At 39.0% G+C, this 19,588-nt stretch overlaps 1 protein-coding gene across 5 annotated transcripts in view; it reads left to right on the top strand.

Moving 5' to 3' along the window:
* LOC135499658 (epidermal growth factor receptor-like) overlaps positions 1 to 19,588 on the top strand; it is a 104,705-nt gene that overhangs the window by 68,442 nt on the left and 16,675 nt on the right. For 4 of the 5 annotated variants that reach the window (XM_064790545.1, XM_064790544.1, XM_064790542.1 and 1 more), the window contains 4 exons: positions 11,227 to 11,592; positions 14,832 to 14,960; positions 17,155 to 17,235; positions 17,537 to 18,176. In XM_064790545.1, the coding sequence (XP_064646615.1) occupies positions 11,227 to 11,592; positions 14,832 to 14,960; positions 17,155 to 17,235; positions 17,537 to 18,176 (1,216 nt within the window). Of the gene's footprint in view, positions 1 to 11,226; positions 11,593 to 14,233; positions 14,269 to 14,831; positions 14,961 to 17,154; positions 17,236 to 17,536; positions 18,177 to 19,588 lie in introns of those variants that run through there. The other variant, XM_064790546.1, reaches the window with a different exon arrangement.

Below are 19,588 nucleotides of genomic sequence, written 5' to 3'. Positions count from 1 at the left end.
CTGGGCAGGGTGGAGTCTGCCTGAAGGTTGGAATGATCTACGTTTGTCAAGGCTGCTGATTTGTGAAATTTGCAACGATGTGTATAATGATCTGTCTGTTCGATGGCTTTGTTGTACTGTGCTGATTGGGAGTTTTATTTGAAGTAGATTGAAATAATCTTCTTCATTTCTACATATGATTTTTGTTGCATGCCATCATGATCACAGGTTGGGGCCACAAAAATCACTTGTTTGCAGCACTCTTAGGCCTGGATGATTGAATGCAACCTTCATCATTCGACCAAGAACTTTTCCGCTTTCACAAAAACCTGACCTCAGAACTACCGAAAAATGCAAATAGAATTCACACAAATAACAATAGAGAAATACCCCAAGAGACAATACCAGCCATTTCCACAACCATGAAGAGCCTCTCTGGGATAATTAACTCTATTTGATTCCTCACTTTGGATTTTCCATAAATAATTAACAGAAAGAAGAATTAGGCAAACGAGGTTAATAGCTGTGGGTCGCTTAATTACTAATTAACCACTCTTGATGAGGAAGCTCACTAATGAGATTACGGTAAACCAAATTTTCAGCCTCTTTATTTTTGCGATTCACAAAAATTTCATGAAAAAACACCCTCAACCTGCAACACCATTTTTAGCAACGATGCACTTTGTTCAAAAGTTTAGGAAAAGCATCTTGACACAGAAGGGTGAGTGATCGCATAGTCCCTTTAACACGCTCTCAGAACTGCCTGAGTGGACTTACAGAGGTAAGAAAAAGCAGAGTTGGCCAGACCGCCTGTGAGACCACCTCTTCGCAAGAATCACAATTTGTTTAGCTATTTACAATTGATATACTCTTTTTGAAGACATGTACTAGAAGCCAATTAAAGATCAATCATCACTGAGTATGGAACAGGCGGGAGTCATACAGGTATGCCACCTAAAATTACCGTTTTGATTCGGATAAATATTTATCGGGGTTATTATAGCCGAGGGTCTTGTACCATTCAGGAAGCCACTTACTCTCGATCAATGGAAAAACATGTTGAAAAAGTTTGCCTTCCAACATATTTGTCCGTAGTGACCTGTCTAGAATACAGTGTGGTGTGGATGTTGTGCGCGTTAGACAAGATCCATATGGGCAGTACTGTAATATTTCATGATAAATGCAGCAACCTATAATTTCTTGTAGCAATACAGATTATCAAAAAGCTGCCTTAACAAATATCTAGAAAAGAAATGTAAAAGTAAGTAAAGTAAAGCAACTTAACAAATATCTAGAAAAAAAGAATGTAAAAGTAAGTAAAGTAAAGTAACTTGACAAATATCTAGAAAAGAAAAGTAAAAGTAAGTAAAGCAAAGTAACTTTATTCACTCAAGACGACCACCTTCATGGTATACAACGAAGGTGGAAAAACTTATCGTCAAATCATGGCGCCACCTATGGGCATAACAGTACTAGAAAAGATGATGATGTAAGAAGGAAACCTGTCCTTATCATGTTATCGTAGATTCTTGATTTCCGTTAGAGCAGCGGAAGCCCATCACTATCATGTGAGGTGGATGAGAAAATGAGATGATGAAGATTGCCAGCATTATTACATCAACGTGTTACGTGGCCATTACTTAATTAGGGCACCTGATTTGCACAGTGTCCTCTAAAAAGGTTGCTGTGTCAAGGAAAATGCATTGTTTTCTTTTGGCTTTGAATATGATGGGTCGGAATTATGGAGGGGGAGACATAATTGTGCAGTCGATGATAAATGGTAAACTCTGCTTTAACAAAGAGACTTTCTCTGACTGCATGACAGAGGTTTTATGAAATCAATTGGTCCATAAATCGAAATTCCACCTCGTGCAGTAGATTTTCGATGAAATTGTACCATAAAATGTTGCAAAAATGCTGTGCACATACAAATGATTGTGACTTTTGACTAGTATGCCCACCTTTTATCCTGTCTCACAGAATGACGGATGATGATGCAACAATGCCACGTTTCATCCGCACCCAGCTATCAAATCTTGTCAGTGTCAATCGCTGATTAAATGCATCCTGTGCCATTGTCATCACTGACATCTTTACATCTTACCAAATTTGTGGCAAATGCAAATAATTATGTACAAAGAATCCAATGTCGGTCAAGCATAGACACCGACAACTGCATAACTTGAAAAATTACAAAACATTTCAATGAAATGTTAAAATGTCCATCCTCCAAATCTATTTTCTAAAAAGCACACGTGTGTCCATTTAGGAAAAGCTCCGACACCTTTATCGTTCTTGCCGGATATCATAAAGAAAGCTTTTTGATAGATGGATCGAATTAAATGACAGAATTTGAATCTGTTGCACAGTTGCACCCTCAAAATGCCTCAATAAAAAAAACACTGGCTACCTTTTTGATTTAAGATAAACATGAATTGTTTTGTTCAACAATAGTGAATCAATTATGGCACACCATGTAAAATACGAACATGAAAAAATTAGATGGATTGGAGTATGGACTCAGCACAGCTCAGACGGATGATGTGACGATAATGTCAAAAGAATTAGAAATTCTGCATCTTATTCCAAATGCTGAATAATGCGCCTGTCAGCACCCATCACGGGCAATCAATGCACACCAGGGCAACCACCGGGAATCATCCGAGGACTGTATCAGCCCGTAACACCTTACCGGTCAAAAGATTGGTTTGCGCTCAATTATTAAATGTGTAAATATTACATTTCTTTTCATGAGTTCTCCGCACACTATTGTAGAAATTGACAGTGTTTAGAAAGTGTTTAATAGGAGAATTGATTGGTTTGTCGCCAGCCCGATTGGTCCTTAATCATGACAGGGCGATATTTTTATGATGCCGTTTTGTCGTCAGCGGTTCGAAGAGCTCGTTCAGTCAAGGGGAGGGTCAATATATTGTCATTTACGGGAGCATAAAGTTACTGCGGTGTATAATGTGGGACTGCGGAAGAGCTCAAATGTATGGTCTTGATCTATTTTGTGTGCACTCGACTTTGATATACTCTTTCTCGTGACAGAAAGGGTTAACCCAGAACAATGCTATCACTCCGCGAATTTCTTAGAAGGCATCAAAAACGACATTAATGCAGTGTTTATTGATAAAAGGCAAGACAAAATGTTATGAAACAAGATCCTAATTGTTACAAGATAGACAATGCGCCATCAAAGAATCAGATCGGCCATGGCCACTGCAGGCGATAATGAGTAGCGGGTCATTCGATGCCTGGTCGCTGCATCCGCACGCCCAGGCGCAGCATCTGAGCGGATCTTTAAAAATGCACAACACAAGGAAAATATTTTTGTAGGGCAAAAAATCTTATTAAGTAAATTTGATGTGTCGGGATGGTAAAAAAGAGACGTCTATTCAGCCTGCTCTTTGGAAATGGCTGATTTGTTTAATGTCAGGTATATCGTTGTCTTGTGGTAGGCCGTGTGTCACATGTGACTAGTGACATACCTGTTCATTTACTGACTGACTTGCACTTGATAACATGACATATCATGACAAGTTGGGGGAAATTGACATCATGAATCATATGTAGATTGCTCTTTGGAATGACTCATTCGTTCTGAAAGTGTGACATCACGTGTGACAACATGAACGGTATTCAAACCTGGGTGTACTGCACTAAGGTATACTGATAGATACAGACATTTATTATCAGTCGAAATCTGTCAATATCTTTGTGATATGCAGAGGAAAAAAAACATTATCATTTTTTGTCGCATGTCGTATTTTGTGATTTATTTTATACATAGAGCCAGGAACCAAAGTGGCCATGTGCCAAAATTTAGAATAGCCGGGCACCTTGCCAGAAATAGTCTTTTGGTAATACACCACCATGTCATGTGCATAAACCTATCAAAAGATATTTTGTTGTAAATGATCACAACAGAACCTCTCTAGAAAGGATACCGTTAGGATTGACAAATGCTATCCTTTATGGAGAGGTGTCCTGATTACATAGGTCATATTGAATGGAAAAAATGACCTATATTAGACAAAAAGCAGTGTCCCTAAGAGTGAGGGTGCCTTGCCTATGAGGTGTCTATTTAGGGAGGTTCAACTGCATGTGCTTTGTGTGTGACTTTTGCATAAAGTACATACGACTGACTTGACTGGGTTGTTATGATCGAAATATAGACCTTTTGTGCATGTTTCAGCATGTATCATACCCTCTAAATATTAGACACTGTCAATTCTCAAGTGGTAATTTATTATTGGTGATTTGTGAGTGAATCTTTGACAACCATTCCAATACTTGAGGTTTGTCGAAATCTTTGTGTTAATTTTGGTTGGTGTGTACATCAAAATACTGTCATTCCTTGAGGTGGAGGGCGTAAGATACACTAATACTTACATTTAAATCATTTGGCATTTGGCCCTGGCTTGGTGGAATACTGAGGAGATATTCCTCCACACTGACTATAGTGCCAACTTTTCCTCCATAGACTCACTCGAAAGCACTTAACTTTGATCAAATGAAAAAAATACAGAAAATGGACTTCCAAATGCAGATTTTTGGGACGCTGACGAACACAATCAAGTGCAGGCAGTTGCACAAATATGGGCCTGCCCAAAACATTGTGCCAACCAAATTGAAAACTCTCAACTTGCTTGTAAAAAGTCTCTTACAAACAGATCACATTAACGAGTCGTTTAATGAGACAGTAATTAATTTGTGTGGATCTTCTTGTAACCAATTATCAGGGCTCTCTCGGGCGGCGATAACGAGGTAGATACCCGTCATGTGATTAGTGGCGAGCGTGAATGATTATTGCTGGCAGCGAGGCTACTGGGTGTTTCAAAAATATGACTTTCAAGAATTCGCCCGTTTTCAGAAAATGTGAGAAAAGGGTGCTAATGAGAAGGAACGGCACCATTATGTTTTAAGTGTGAATATACCAAAATACGTAGTCGATTTACTGTAACCGAGCCTAATATCTGCAAAAAGCTGCCAAAAATTTGCAATTATTAGATTTTTTTTAAATGACCAAATAAATGAAAGACTGATTTGATTTCCAATGTAAAGATATTAATGCATTATCCAGTTGAATCTTAGTGAGATTGAAGATTACAAATATCTTACATTTCGAACAGGCATAATGGTATCCCAGTGCATTCTCTTTAGACAAAAGGTGATCAATTTAATTGTCATCTTAACAAGGAGCCTCATGGCCTAGTGGTTTACACTGCTGGCCACCACGCAATAGGGCCCGGGTTCGATCCCGGGGAGAACCCAGGATCGTATGTCTGGATGAACCGGCGTGGCTTTCAAGGAACTAAAATTCCTGCCGCTTCACAGCACAACGCCATATTCCACTTTTCAAGGTCTGTCAAAAAGCATTTTACGCAATTCAACAAGACATACCGCTCTTTCCAAGGATGCAGATTTTTTCACTCAGGTCGCCTGCGCTGCTCTTAATTAGCGAACAATAGGATTGTATTCTCGTGAAAGCCATCTTGATGAGTTAATCTCATTCTCAACATCCTTTGGATTGTCGATTGACAAATTGCTTATTGCGAAGCGTGTGGTGATTCATGGCCAAGTCATTGATTAACCCTTTTAGGCCAGAGTCTGGTATCTGTAAAGCGAACAGCATCATCGGAAAGTGCTCAATAAGAGCTTTCAAATGAAAGGTCACGTCAGTAGGTTTAATATTATGGTACACCAACAGTAAGAGCTCATGAAGGGCTTTCTAATGAATGGTCATGTCAATAGGTTTACTACATGTATTATGGTACCATCAAATGAGGTTAATACCGAGGGCTTTCTAGTGAATGGTTGTGTCAATAGGTTTGGGCAAATTTCTGATATCTTGAAATCTTTGTTGGACAATTATTATGTTTCACCAACAGGAAATTGATGTAAGTGACTTGCTTTAGGTCACAAGCTGAGTTAAATTTGTCAGGTATCAAACAAGATGGAACCCATATGCCCATATGATGGAATTGCTGGAGTCTGGTACCACGGCCACTTCTGAACCACCCATTCAAATCCTGCTACCTTCTTTCTCCGCAAAGTCGAGTTTAATGCACATTTCTATTCAACATTTCATTAACGAAATGGCTATTGGAATTTATGTGGAACATTAAGCTACCGTGGAACGGCCTCCGAGGATTGAGATGGGAGGCGGCGAGAATCTTAAACAGCGGGAATTGCAATCTTTGCAACCAGGAGGAAAAGGTTTCGTGTTCTTGAACTCCGTTCTGAAGAAAAAAAGCTAAGAATGATGCAGAATGGCAGAGTCATAAAAATTGTTTTTGAACTATTTCTCAAAATCTGCTCTTGTTTTATGGTAATATTGGACTTTGTTGAATTTGTTTTGAGTTGGGTCATGAGTAATTCAGGTGCTTTGTTGCCATTAAAGGTGCACTGCTCTGATTAAAGATTTGGAATTCGAAATTAGAATTTAAAAATCTGGTGTAATAGTCTAGCTTGGTTATTAAAAGCTATGCCTACAGTATGCGATGCATGTATTGTGCTTATATTTAGTCCTATGCTGTATCTGTCTGTCTGATAAGGTTTGGAAGATGGGTGCTTTCGCAGGTTGATGCGAGTGTTGCTTTCAACAATCAGTAACTGCTGTATGCTGCTTTTACTTTTAGCGCATATCAAAATTATGCAAATTAACTGTCATGCTTTTTACCACCAATACAATTTACTATGTATTTGATACAGCAGTAGTTGTACATTTGTAGTTTTGTGATGTTAATTAGGTGTAAATTTACTGATTATTAATTAGTCACGAGCTCTAAATGATTTCTTGCTTGACTAATTATTTAATACATGTACAGTAGTAATGTAGTCCATTCAACCTTTGAAAAACGCTAGGACAACTTAGTTGTCAAGATGGTTACATTTGGCAGAGAAGAAAAAGTTTTGTTATCAGGTTCAGTAGGCCTGCTGTACTGCCTGTAAGTTACATTGCTATCGTTAATTCTCCAGGGTTGTTCGCATAAATTTCGGATCTGTTTATCTCAGCGGTCTTTTTTGCAAGTTTCAACATACTAGTTCACCGTATGTTTATAGATATCCAAGTTACATAGTGATAATATTTTTGAAGGAGGATGGATTTTGTCCAGGTCGAAGGGCACAGAATAATTGCGATATCAATGTGTCAAGTTACCTGTATTCCTGATAACTGTATGCCTCTCCAGTGGAACCTCTTTTACTGGACACCTCTCAATTAAGCCCCCCCCCCCCTCTTGCAAGGACACAGATTTTGATTCCAAACCTGTAGTGTTGATGGAGCTTGAAACATCCTGCAAAGAGCGATTTAAATCTCATTTTTTTACAGGAGTATAAACTGAAAGCAATAACTTGCACTGACTGAACTAATCGTCATATTCGATACCCAGTCTCCCCTGGGACATTTCAAAGCTGTCCATATCACGGAAATTCCTCCTAGCATTTCTGCTCACCACAATTGACTTCTGCTCTCACGATCTTTAGGGGATTTCACCTATAAATCTTTGATCAGTTTCGTATATTGAAGTCGTTCAAAAATAGCTGCGCTGTTTTTAGTTCTGGTTTAAATCAAAATGAAAGCTGTATTGTTTTGCTTGGTTGCAGCTTCATTTCATGGTCGATTATCTCAATGGGAAATGTATGGCAGTTTTGCGCGGGACAACGTTTGGTCCATCGTGTTGGCATGACACAAAACATTTTCCCGGTGAAGCCGCTTGTTGAAAGGCGCAGGTTGTGCACTACCCCGTATCAATTTGTTTGTCATTTTCGGGGGACCCTGAAAACTTCCTCAAAACTATGTTTTCCTGTCCTTGGTCATTTTGTCCAAAGTGTGTGTGTAACTTGAAGGGTTAATAATAATTTTTTAAACCAAAACCATAAAGAGTGACTGAGTAGCAAATATCACATCAGAAATCATGGCAAAAATTTGATACAAGTGCGTGATTATTGATTTGTCTATCTATGACATCACCAGGCATAATCGGCATCAAACGACAAACGATTTATCGACTAAGCCAAATCTAATTTTAGAGACTTAGTGATGGAAATAGCCAGACCGCCTACAGAATAGACAAAATTGGCAAAAAAATTCATGAATGGCCAAAGTTTATTCCAAAAATATCTTTGGCCTAAAAATAGAGTGTAGTAAACAATTCATAACTATCAATTTGAGAAGTTGTTTTTCTAAAATACCTCAGATACAATAGCAATTAGTACATGTACCATACAAGATGAAAATCAGTTGTTCTAAATGTAAATTTTCAAGCTTTTTTAGGCCGATTCATTTCTTTTCTAAAAATGAAGATTTGTACTGATTGTCTCATATTTTGAGCTGATTCTGGAAACACACCAATTTTAACTTAAATGCAAAGCAGTTCTGTCATATCAATTTCTTAGAATTTTGAACTGAAGATTGGATTTGGAGTCTAAAAGTCTCCGAAATAGTCAACCTCTAATGTTTTTGCTCCGATTCTCTAATTAATTCATTAATTAAAACAATCAGCAATCAATTATTCCTGCACAGTCTGGACATACTGGAGAGAAAAAAATCGTTAAAAATTTATTAATTGCATTCAATAATAAATAGATTGGCAACTTTGGAATGTAATCTGTTAATTGTGAAAAAGAAATTTGCCAGTTGGGGTTACTCAGTTCAGGGAATGTTGATTTTATTCAGTTGTTTAGAATCATTTATATAACACATGACATGTTATTGTTTACATGTAGCTCATAGGGGAAATTGTAGAGATTTTCCACAAAAACAGTTTGAATTTGATCACTTATCAGAAATTGCCTTGATAAAATAATGAAATTGCCGCAAAACAGCTATAATAGCTATATTTATTTCGAATCTGGAACATTCTCTTCGCTAGATTCTGAAAAACCTTGGCTGATTTTATTACTGGAGTCTTCAAAACATCCTTAGAGAAATGGCACAAAATGCTGCGCAAAAAAATGATCATTCTGATCACTGGTTGTGAAATCGCCGCTAATTAATATGCATCGTGCAGTAATCGCTACTAACCACCGAAATGTGAGATGCTAAACTGCAAATTGTCCCATCCTGCCTGGTTTTAGATTGCATCAAAACGCAACTTTGCATCTTGAAATCTTACGCCGATTTTCGGCATCGAGTTTCAGCTATTTCCGAATGAAGATGAAGTGTTAGGCTCCCGGTTGAAAAACAGAAGATAACGCGAGGTTCCCGATGGTTTGGTTTTCATGGTCTTTGACGCACTGACTCCCCATTTGATTTATGTTATCCTAATTTTAGGAAATTGTGATGGGATTGGCAGGTTTACTGGTCTTAGGATTCAGCCTTGAAATCTATCAATATTGAAATAGGGAATTACTTCTTCAAGGCTATTTTGAAATTGGAGATCAGAGTCTTGGGTCTTGGCAAAAAACAGACAGTTTACCTTGCGTGTCAAGATGCGAGGGTTAATGAAAAACCCAAACTGACCAACTAAACAATGGAATAGTCAGCTTGTCCACACTGTGAACACTTTAATCCAACAATTCTAATTTGGAGTGGTTTTTCAGGATACATTTCTGAGTCAATGAATCTAAGTAAACTTCCTTTCTTTTGAGGTACTTTGTGAGATTTCCGTATTATGGCCAGGTTAACCCATTCTCTTTTGATTGCTCCTTTTAATTTGTTTGACTTTTGGATTGCAACTTCCGGTACCCCATGGTTGAGTGTGTGTTCTTCATATTTAGGTGTTAAAATGTCACAAACTAACGGACCATCGCTGATTTATTTGATGCGATTTTGCACGAAATAAACCAGAGATGATTAAAAAAATCATAATGAAGAGAGGTCTGCGCCATTTCCTTTTGATGGCCTAGAGGTAATGGTGTCGCCAGAAAATCTACGAAAAGCACTTTATATTTGTTGTGAATATCTAAATCCTGCATGGAGGACACACGCCAAGCTCTTATTAACAAATATTTCATCACTTTCCAGCCAGTGAAAGAAAAGTTTATTTTAGTTTCTTAGGAGCAAAAGTCCATGCAAACATTGCTGGAACTAAGCAAAATTACCTCAACCCAGGATGTACTTCCTGGTTTGATTAAACTGTTTAGATTACAATGATTCGTATGGATTTCTCTTCAGTTTGCTTCAGTTTTCCTGAGGTTGGAGCTTATGGTTGAAATTAGAAGTTATATTTATCATCCCTGGGCTAAAATATTTTAATCGTTTTTCTCCACCAAAATGTGTGGGAGGGCACACGCCTAATGTTCCCCCCTAAATCCGCCACAGAACTTCAACTTCAAAGTTTTCATTACAGTTCTGATTACTCTGTGAATTATTGTCATCCACTGCACCTCACACTTGAAGGGTTAATGCCCAGGGTCTCTACGCTCGCTGCAAACTTATCACGCAGAACCACACCTTTTCTCTGGGATAATCATGCAGCATATCGCACAATCCCAGCAGCGGCACGGGCATTGAGAAATCATTCAATTTGCCAAGAAAATTATGCGAATTGAGCTGCAAACACCAACCCCTGGGACTCGGGGAGAAGTGATGCGTTAAAAATTGACTGTTTTGTCAAAACGTATTTTCACGTTGAGTAACTTATTATTCGAAACGACAGAGGTGTCATTTTTCTTGCTCACTAGGGGTCGTTCAGTACCCTCGGTTGCCTTGAAAATCAATTTTTGATTTTATGTGTGAAGTTTAACTGAGGATTTGTTAATTGAGTTTGGCATTTTTGATGGAAAAAATTGCTTCGTTGAATTTTAGGCAGGAGGTGTTTTATCCATAAATTTTGCAATCTTAAGATTGTTTTATTGCTTTCTGTCAAGCTTCTTAGGAGAAACAGAGTGCATTGTACTGGTCAGAATTAAACTCCCTTGTTTATACAGAGGTAATGTCCCTTGTCGTACACACAGTTTTGCAACTCTTTTGAACCTTATCTGAGGTACCTTTCAAACTGAATGCTGTCTGTGGAATGTCTGATCTTCATAGATTCAATGTTTTGTGGAACCATTATTATAATATGTTACTTTTGAATGTGCCCGTAGCATAAACTTTTATTTATGACAGGGGTGGTAATGAGGGGGGCATGAGGATGGAAGATGTAAACTTTTCGGAATCAAAGGGTGACTTGAGCCAAACACTTTATATTTTGAACTTATAAGTTAAAATGTTGCCATCAAATGATAAATATTTTAAGAAAAATATTTCACAGTAGCTTTCATGTATGTTAAAACTATCGCTTTCTGTCTTTACAGTTTGTGCTGGCACACACGAAGGTCTCCAATCGCGCCCGGCCAAGTTCAGATACGACTTCCTGCGAGAACGATACACGAACTGCACGTACGTCAATGGAAACTTAGAAATTACCTTCTTAGACGACCCGACAATAAATTATGACTTGGGCTTCTTGGAAAATATTCGCGAGGTGACGGGCTACGTCTTGATTGCATACGTCTACGCCGACTATGTCCCACTCAAGAAGTTGGAGATCATACGCGGGCAGACGCTGTTTAGCGCGCGGAGAGGCGAGCCGAAGAAATACAGCTTATACGTGGTGGCCAACGTGAAACCGAATGATAAGAATGTTGGACTGAAGGAACTCAGATTCATCAATTTGAGAGGTAAGGTGGTAAAATCTGGGATTCATTGGTTGATCTGGGGGGGGGGGGGGGGGGGGGTTGTGGAAACCTAGGTAAACAATCAAAAAGCATGTGTTCTACCAAACAGCAGGTGGCATAGTTTGTGTTGGTTTTTTTGACCCAAAGAAGAAAGAACTAGCTTTCTTGTTGATCATTCCATCACCAGGTGTCAGCAGTTCCTGGAGTAGAATCTTCCTCTAATTTTCAATCAACATTGCATACTTATTGATCTGTACATTGGCCTTTTTTGCAGGGGGGGGGGGAGGGGGAGGGGAGAAGGGCGTGTCCAGCAAAAGTAAATACTATTCTAAATACCAGTGGGTATTTGTACTATTTTGCATTCAATTTCAGATACATGTACACACAATGTGGTCATCCATAATCATCAGCATTTTCAAAAAGGTACAAAAGATACTCTTTTTGAAAACCCTCTTACTTCTCCTAAAATAGTACTTTTGGAAATTGGGATTACTTAGGATATTTATTAACATTTGAAGATAAAAAAGTTCAGAAGTATACATTCATCACTGACCCCAAGAATTGGTACCCTTTGGAAAATGTTGGTAATTATGGATACCCCTAAAATACTCCAGGTTCACTGACCCAAGACTGATTTAAGCTTGATACCATGCGCATGGTTGTTTGATAACATGTTTAGTTTGAATAAACAATGGGTTGACAACACCAAGTTGTCCAGTCTTAGATCTTTGAAACAAGAGTATTTCGTTTCACTATCTGTATGTTTAGAGCAATTTATATATACCTTTCATCCCTCTATGTCAAGGTCACTCTGATAGTTTGTGTGTCAAGTTTCATTTGACATTCAACATTTTTAAGGTCACTTGCCGATTCCCATTGACCTTTGTTCTACTTGCTCAAGGTCCTTCTGGGAATTAAATTAGATGACCTTGGCATTCACTTTTGCCAAGGTCAATCTGAGAATCAGAGTGACCTACATTCAATGCACAATTCTGATATATATGTATCATCTAACTCCTTGTTCGTCATGGTATCATCAACTAACCTACTCATCTGAACCCTTTTCCTTCTACAAACTCTTTTTCATGTCTGCATGATACTGTCAATCATGAAGATTCACAGGTGTTTTATTAGGGGAAGTTGTGGATGCAGTTAAGCAGTGATGTCTGCAGGCATTGTCAGTTGCCTGCATACTACCGTGGCCAATTTTAAACCTCTGTGAGCCTTCCATTGCTTTCGTCGGCTATCATCATTATCGCCTCATAGTAGGCCTCTGGATAGGTGCTATTCGATTGAGTGTATTTTAGGAACGATAATATGACAGCCTTCTGTGGGAAGATGATCAAAATGGCGTAGACAATATTTTCGGCAGTGGTGCGAGACTTTTTTGGCTCCATTTCATGGAAATGAGATATTGCGTCAAGCCACCCAGTGAATGTTCTCCCTCATATTTGATATGCCTAGTAGCATATCATAACCAATGCCTCGATGCCTAAATGTCGCCCCATGTCCAATTCTTTAGGTAGGGAACTTAAATCTTATTTTTCTGGCAAATTTTAGAAGATCTTGGAATTTCTCTTTAAAAAAAGGAGAAAAATCAAAACTGCTCTGGTTGAAAAAAGCAGTTTTCAATGATGAGTGTTAGTGCAATACACTGCAGATAAAATCGTAAAAAAATGTCAGTCGCGAGTTAGCAATAGCCGAAAAAGGTTAGACTTTAAGTTCTCTATTCAAAGCATACGAGTCCATTGCAAGGTTGTGCATTAGAATTCAAAAAGAAATTATGGGGGGGGGGGGGGTCTAGGGCTTGTCTCATTCAAAAGAAAGTGCTCTGTACATAAAGGGCAATCAGAATTTGGATATTTGTGTTTCGTGATCTCTGGATTTGCCCAAACATTAAATTTCCCACAAATTTGATTGATAACAAAAAGTCGTCCGAAACGTCCAAACTAACCACCCAAACCAAAATTATATTTTTCATCTGAAGTCCGGGGAAAAGTGTCTCGTTCCATGTAAGAACTATAAGATAGTCTTATGTAGAATGACCTTTCTCATCTTGGCTTTAGATCAAGTTTAGAGGGTACTCCCTTCCCAACAAATTTCAGCCCCCCCCCTGCCGGTGAAGTCTCTGCAGCTCAGATCATCCCACCTTCTATCCAACCCATCTTGCCCCTCCCCCTCCCCCACCCGGTATGTACCCAAGCAAATTTTTAATGACTCAAGCTCATGAAAATTCTGCAAGATGCAAGACATGCCAATACATAAATAGATTCGAATTTAAGTTTAAAGTGTTTTTACGAAGACAGCCTTTAAAACCCTTCCTTGAAGACATTTTCTTGCATGGTGGTGCCTCCTGGGTTTTGACAGCAGAACTAACAAAGCAAAATGCTTGCATCCTACAGTGCCATCGATCTTGAGCAATATTGGGTGGTTAGTTTGGACGAAAATCAACTATGGTGTTACAACCTTGCAACATGGCTACCCTTACCCTATTCTCACATGACCTAGATAATCTCAATTACCCATCATGCTCTTTTGCAGACATCCTAAATGGCGATATAGAGTTTGTGAATAACAACCTTCTCTGTCATGCGGCGACCATTGACTGGACCGACATTTTAGGTCCAGTAAACAAGACTGTGTCCATAATTTCAGACACATCTTATTTTGTGAGCGATTGTAAGTATGTTCCCATTGGGCCATTTTTATACCGAACCCGCTATGATTGGCTGGTTATGGGTCAGCGGGCTTTGACCTTTGACCTTGAACCGCCACCCACAGCAGCAGACGTGACCTTGAATACGTTCACTGGTTGCATACAATTTTAGTCTTGCTCATTATTTTGATCAAGATGTTATCGAAATACGCAAATCATATTCAAATTTTGAATCTTTTCCGCTATTTTGATTTGTTCCGCCACCTGTCATGTGATCAGGGTCATTGTCTGCTGCGCTTCAGGTACCTGGCAGTCCGTAAACTGTTGAGAAAATGTTTGGCGACGTTATGAAAATAAATTACCAAAATTGGCAAATTGCCAATATCAAAACACTTTTCTTATCCTTCCGAGATTTTCTAAAAAAAGCATCACAAAAAATTCCCTTAATCTGTTGCCATGCATTCATCAGCAGTCAAGTTGCGTGTACTGCCATCTTGGTCGCCGGTAGCAACCGTTGCCACGACGACCGTCGCCACGACAACGAAGAAACTATTCTCAACGTCTTATTCTCCACGTTTCTTTCCAGAGATCCTGCGTGGGGAGATCATGTTTCACAACAATAACCTGCTCTGTTATGAAAACCAAATAAACTGGCAGGATATTCTTGATGGCGATGTAAATTTTAAATTCGATAGCACATATTATCGAAGGCCGTGTAAGTATGTCCTTGACCCTTGACCTGTAGGCATCTACTAACATGGCCGTCGTGACTTCTCGATGTAACAGGTGGGCTTGTTTATATTCGCACGCTCGTTTCTTGATTTTTCTCACTTTTAATTTCTCGCTTTATTTTTGTATCATTAATTACCTTAATTATGATGGTCAATAAGTTAATTATGTCAGTTACTCTCTTGATTAATTGAGATGTTAAATTGTTTTCTGAACTAAACATTTGTCCGAGTTAATCCTAAATGAAATTGCTAGAATCAGACTGTTTGGTTCAGAAAACATTTAGTTTTCTCAATTAATTAGGTCAGAAAATTGGTTTAAATAATATATTGACTATCTAATTCCACTTTTGTCTTTTTCTGTGGCTAAGTTCAGCCGAGTTTTACATTCAAATTCAAAATATCATTTTCCGACAATGAAAACTCCAAAAAATTCATATCAATGACAATTTGAATTTGAATGGCGGCTTTATATAACAAAAGGCTTTAAGGATTTACATGTCTCATTCTGTGGCTAAGTTCACCTGAGTTTTACATTCAAATTCAAAATATCATTTTCCGACAATGAAAAATCAAAAAAATTCATATCAATGAGACAATTTGAATTTGAATGGAGGCTTAGTAACACAGGCTTTAAGGATGAACATGTTTTTCTAATAAATTTGGTTGCATGTGGTTTTGTTTCTAATTAACGCTAACAGCAATGACCAGAAATGGAACTGATCAAAAAGATGTTATGTCCTCTGACTTACCTTTTCCCATGAAGAGGTAGGAGGAAACCTGCAATCCCGTAGCTGGTCACAATTTCTATCACATGTGGTATACATGTAGAGCTATTGCTGAAATTAAACATAATAGTTTTTAAAAAAATCGGTGAAAAAAACCCGATTGGGACGGAAAAGATTTATGAAATTGGTGAAATCGACTGGTCATTGTCTAACAGAGCTTGGTTTAGTTTCTTTAATTCCGTACAACTGTGTACACTAATATCACTGGTTTTAGGTGAATTTGCATGGAGTCCCAAAAATTTTGTCGAATGTTAAAATTCTGCATGTTCCTGTGCACATTTTGTGATGTTTTGCATGTATTTTTGTGTTACTGACGCATGCCACAACTTGGAGTCTTTAGTATTTTTTAACCCTTTAAGACCCTTGAAGATAATATCTAAGTTACGAATGATCATGGCCAGGTCGTTCAAAACTCTTAGTTGAATACTTGGTTTGATATTGGAAGTTGATACCCAACTTACCATGTCTTGAACAATCAGGCCCTAAAAAGAAGTGAAAACAGGTATAACAAGCCACAGCATGAATTTTTTTTCAAAGTCCATCTTTAAAGCTGATGAAATTTCAATGCGAGAATCTGTGTAAATATGGAAAATTTTGGAATGAGTCCTGTTCTCCTGGAGCTTCGTCCTCTCCATATCCTATGCCTATGCTTACACAATAATTGCCCACACAATGGGGCAAACATGCTAGAAGATACGGTGTTCATGAGTTGTCTAGTTCAGGAGAAACATACACAGTGCAACACCTGGGATTTCACTTACTTTGGACTGGTAGTCGGGGGAGGTTGGGGGGGGGGGGGAGGGGGGGGCAGTGATCTGTCTAGCTTTTATTCTATTGAAAACAATCATCTACCATTCTTGACAAAAATACCATATCTTCACCTAGTCAGAAATTTTGAGTAATGGGCCATGTCTGTCATGGGGGGGGGGGGGGGGGGGGGCTGAACTAATAGATTAAACGTTTACCGTTTGGAACTTCCTAGCCATTCTGTGCTTGCTTCTTGCATTTTGATGACAACTATTGACTGCTTGTTGTACACTAGTTAACTATAGTTTAAAACCATTTGATAGTTCTCTGCATGGCATTGTAGAAAAACTGTAATAGATATTCAAAGATTTTGTTACGTTGGAGTAAAAGCAGTGAATCTACTTAATTTTTGAGTAAAAGTGGTTAAAATACTTCCCTGGGAGAAAAAGCATAAAAGACAGTAAAAATACTTAGTTTGGAGTAAATGTGGTGAAAAAACTTTGTTTTGGAGTAAAAGCAGTGGAAATACTTCCTTGGCCTTGGCAGATCAGGAGGAGTGAAATAATTCTATGGTTTTATGGTGTTTTACCACCGGGTACCAGTATTTCCTAATCTGCACGATTTTATCTGGCCAGTTTTGTTTCAGGTACGACCCCTTGTGTTAAAGCATGCGACGTGGATGGCAGACGACTATGCTGGGGGAGCGGACCGGACTATTGCCAAACATGTAAGTTGGTTTCAGTGGGGTTAGACTCCCAGTACTGTCACTTGTTTGAGCAAATCACTTAACTTAGATTGCTTCGTCCTTGGATTGAGGCGTACAACAGCACCCAAGTGGACAGTAGCTTGCAATGGACTTCTCCTCTGGCCACAGGCTGAAGCTGAAGTCGGTGCCCTTGCTATGCAGGTCAAGTTGAGTGGAAATGACCAAGTTGGTACTAAAAACAGAGGTTTCACTCCAGATGTATTGCAGTAGATACTTTATATCTCATCACCACAGTCATTACCACATCATTTCTTCATTTCAGTGTTCAAGAAAATGTGCAGTCCCCAGTGCGATGGACGATGCTTTGGGCCTAACCCCAACCAGTGTTGCCACGCGCAATGCGCTGCAGGATGTACTGGACCAAGGAAATCAGAATGCCGAGCCTGCCAGAATTTCTTCAATGATGGCCAGTGCGAACCGTTTTGCCCGCCGTTGGAAATCTATGACAAATCAGAGTTCAAGACCGTCCCAAATCCAAATGCACGGTACACGTACGGCTCTATCTGCGTAAAGAAATGCCCTGATAACATGTTAACGGATCGGAGTGCGTGTGTGAAGTCTTGCCCGCCGGATAAACTCGCCACGACAGATTTAAAGTGCGTCCCTTGTGATGGCCCGTGCCCGAAAAAATGCCCTGGAATGAAATCGGAATATCTCGATGAGGTGAACATACACAATTTCACAAACTGCACCATTATTGACGGAAATCTGCGCATCTTGAAGACGACTTTTGATAACGATCCGTACAAGAATCTGACTGCTCTGGACCCAGCGAAACTGTTTAAGTTGTCAACAGTGAAGGAGATAACCGGGTATTTGACGATTCAGCATCTGCCTCTGGAGGTGAAGAATCTGTCATTTCTTGGGAATCTGGAGAAAGTGTCGGGCAGGGATGTCTTGAGGTGAGTGATTTAGCGACTGTTAGCGGCGACGTTTTGAGATGTTGACATCACCTTGACACACAAGACTGTTCCAGTTGAAGTGGGAATCTTTGATGTGGTGATGGTGGTTGTTAATAGGAATGCAAACCTGTTCCTCCGAGATTGGGTAACAACAGATCGAAGAGTCTGCGGTCACCAATTACCCATTCAGGTCTTTGCTCTTTCCTTTGTCGGAAGGCTCTCTTTATACGCTAATGTGAAAGGTTGGTCACCCAAAATGTGTTGTGCTGGACAGGGTATCCAAGAGACCGAACAGCTACAAAAAAAGCTAATTGGACGAGTGTTCCAAAACAGGGGTCTCTGATATCAAATGTTCCTTTGTAGCATCAATTGGTTTTGCATTGTTAAGATAGTTTTTGCTGTTATTCCCCGGATTATTTTGTATTTATTTGTTTAGTTCACCCCAACGTCTTATTCATTTGTTTGTGTACTTTGTTTGTTTGATGACAGTGGTGGATAAGTATTCACATTTTGTTTCAACTTGCGATGAAGTTCATCTCATCCTGAAGGTATGCTGGAATCGGTTATACAGGGCATCCCAAAAACAATGTAGTCATGGATTTACACATTTACACATTTAGCCGTTGAGGAAATGTCAAAAATGAAAGCAAGTGTGGCTGGAGATCCCAACATACCTACGGAATGAGAACTTCAACCTCTGCTTCATGCATGTTAAAGTAGAATGTCCATCTTGCTGTGGAAATAAGGTGCGCACCAGCTTGCTGTGGAAGCTAAGATTTAAAGGCTGCCATAACTGTCACAGGCACATGTCTAAAGTTACAGAGGCATGCCAGTAATAATTTTGTCTTCCCTCATCAAGATGGTATGCCAGAAATATCCAGACGATTCCACCGCAAGCTGCAGGACTTAAATCTCCAATTTGGTTTGGTTCATATCATGGGGTGATGATTAAATCGCATCCTGTCTGGTTTGAAGATACATGTATCTTTGTGTGTAGTGGACTTTTGGCTGACTATTTTTATTATCTAAAAGCATGCCATTGCATCTATCTGTCAGTGCATGAATCTAAGCAGGAGATTTATGCTACTCTCAACCTGTATTTTGTACCCTCCCCTCTCAAGAGAAGACAAGCATCACAACCTTTGGCTTGTCGAATCTTATCATCTTGGGTGCTCAGTGAGGTAGATCTACGTCATAAATGCAAATTATCGAGGCAAGACATTGCAATTTGTTATAGTGTAAACACCACGGACATGTAGAAATCTTGTGCAATTTTTGTTGGTGTGTCCATGTTACACGGTTATGGTTCCACTGTTTTGACAAAATGAATGATAGATCAAAAATATTTTTTTACATACATGTCTTAATCATTGAGAAGAGTTGGGTTGGACCTGTAGATGTCTTACATCGTT

The sequence above is a fragment of the Lineus longissimus genome, chromosome 15 (genome assembly GCF_910592395.1).
Source record: "Lineus longissimus chromosome 15, tnLinLong1.2, whole genome shotgun sequence".
Classification (NCBI taxonomy): Eukaryota; Metazoa; Nemertea; class Pilidiophora; order Heteronemertea; family Lineidae; genus Lineus; species Lineus longissimus.
Note: the sequence above shows the minus strand (reverse complement) of the source record. Positions and strands in the feature narration are given on the sequence as shown.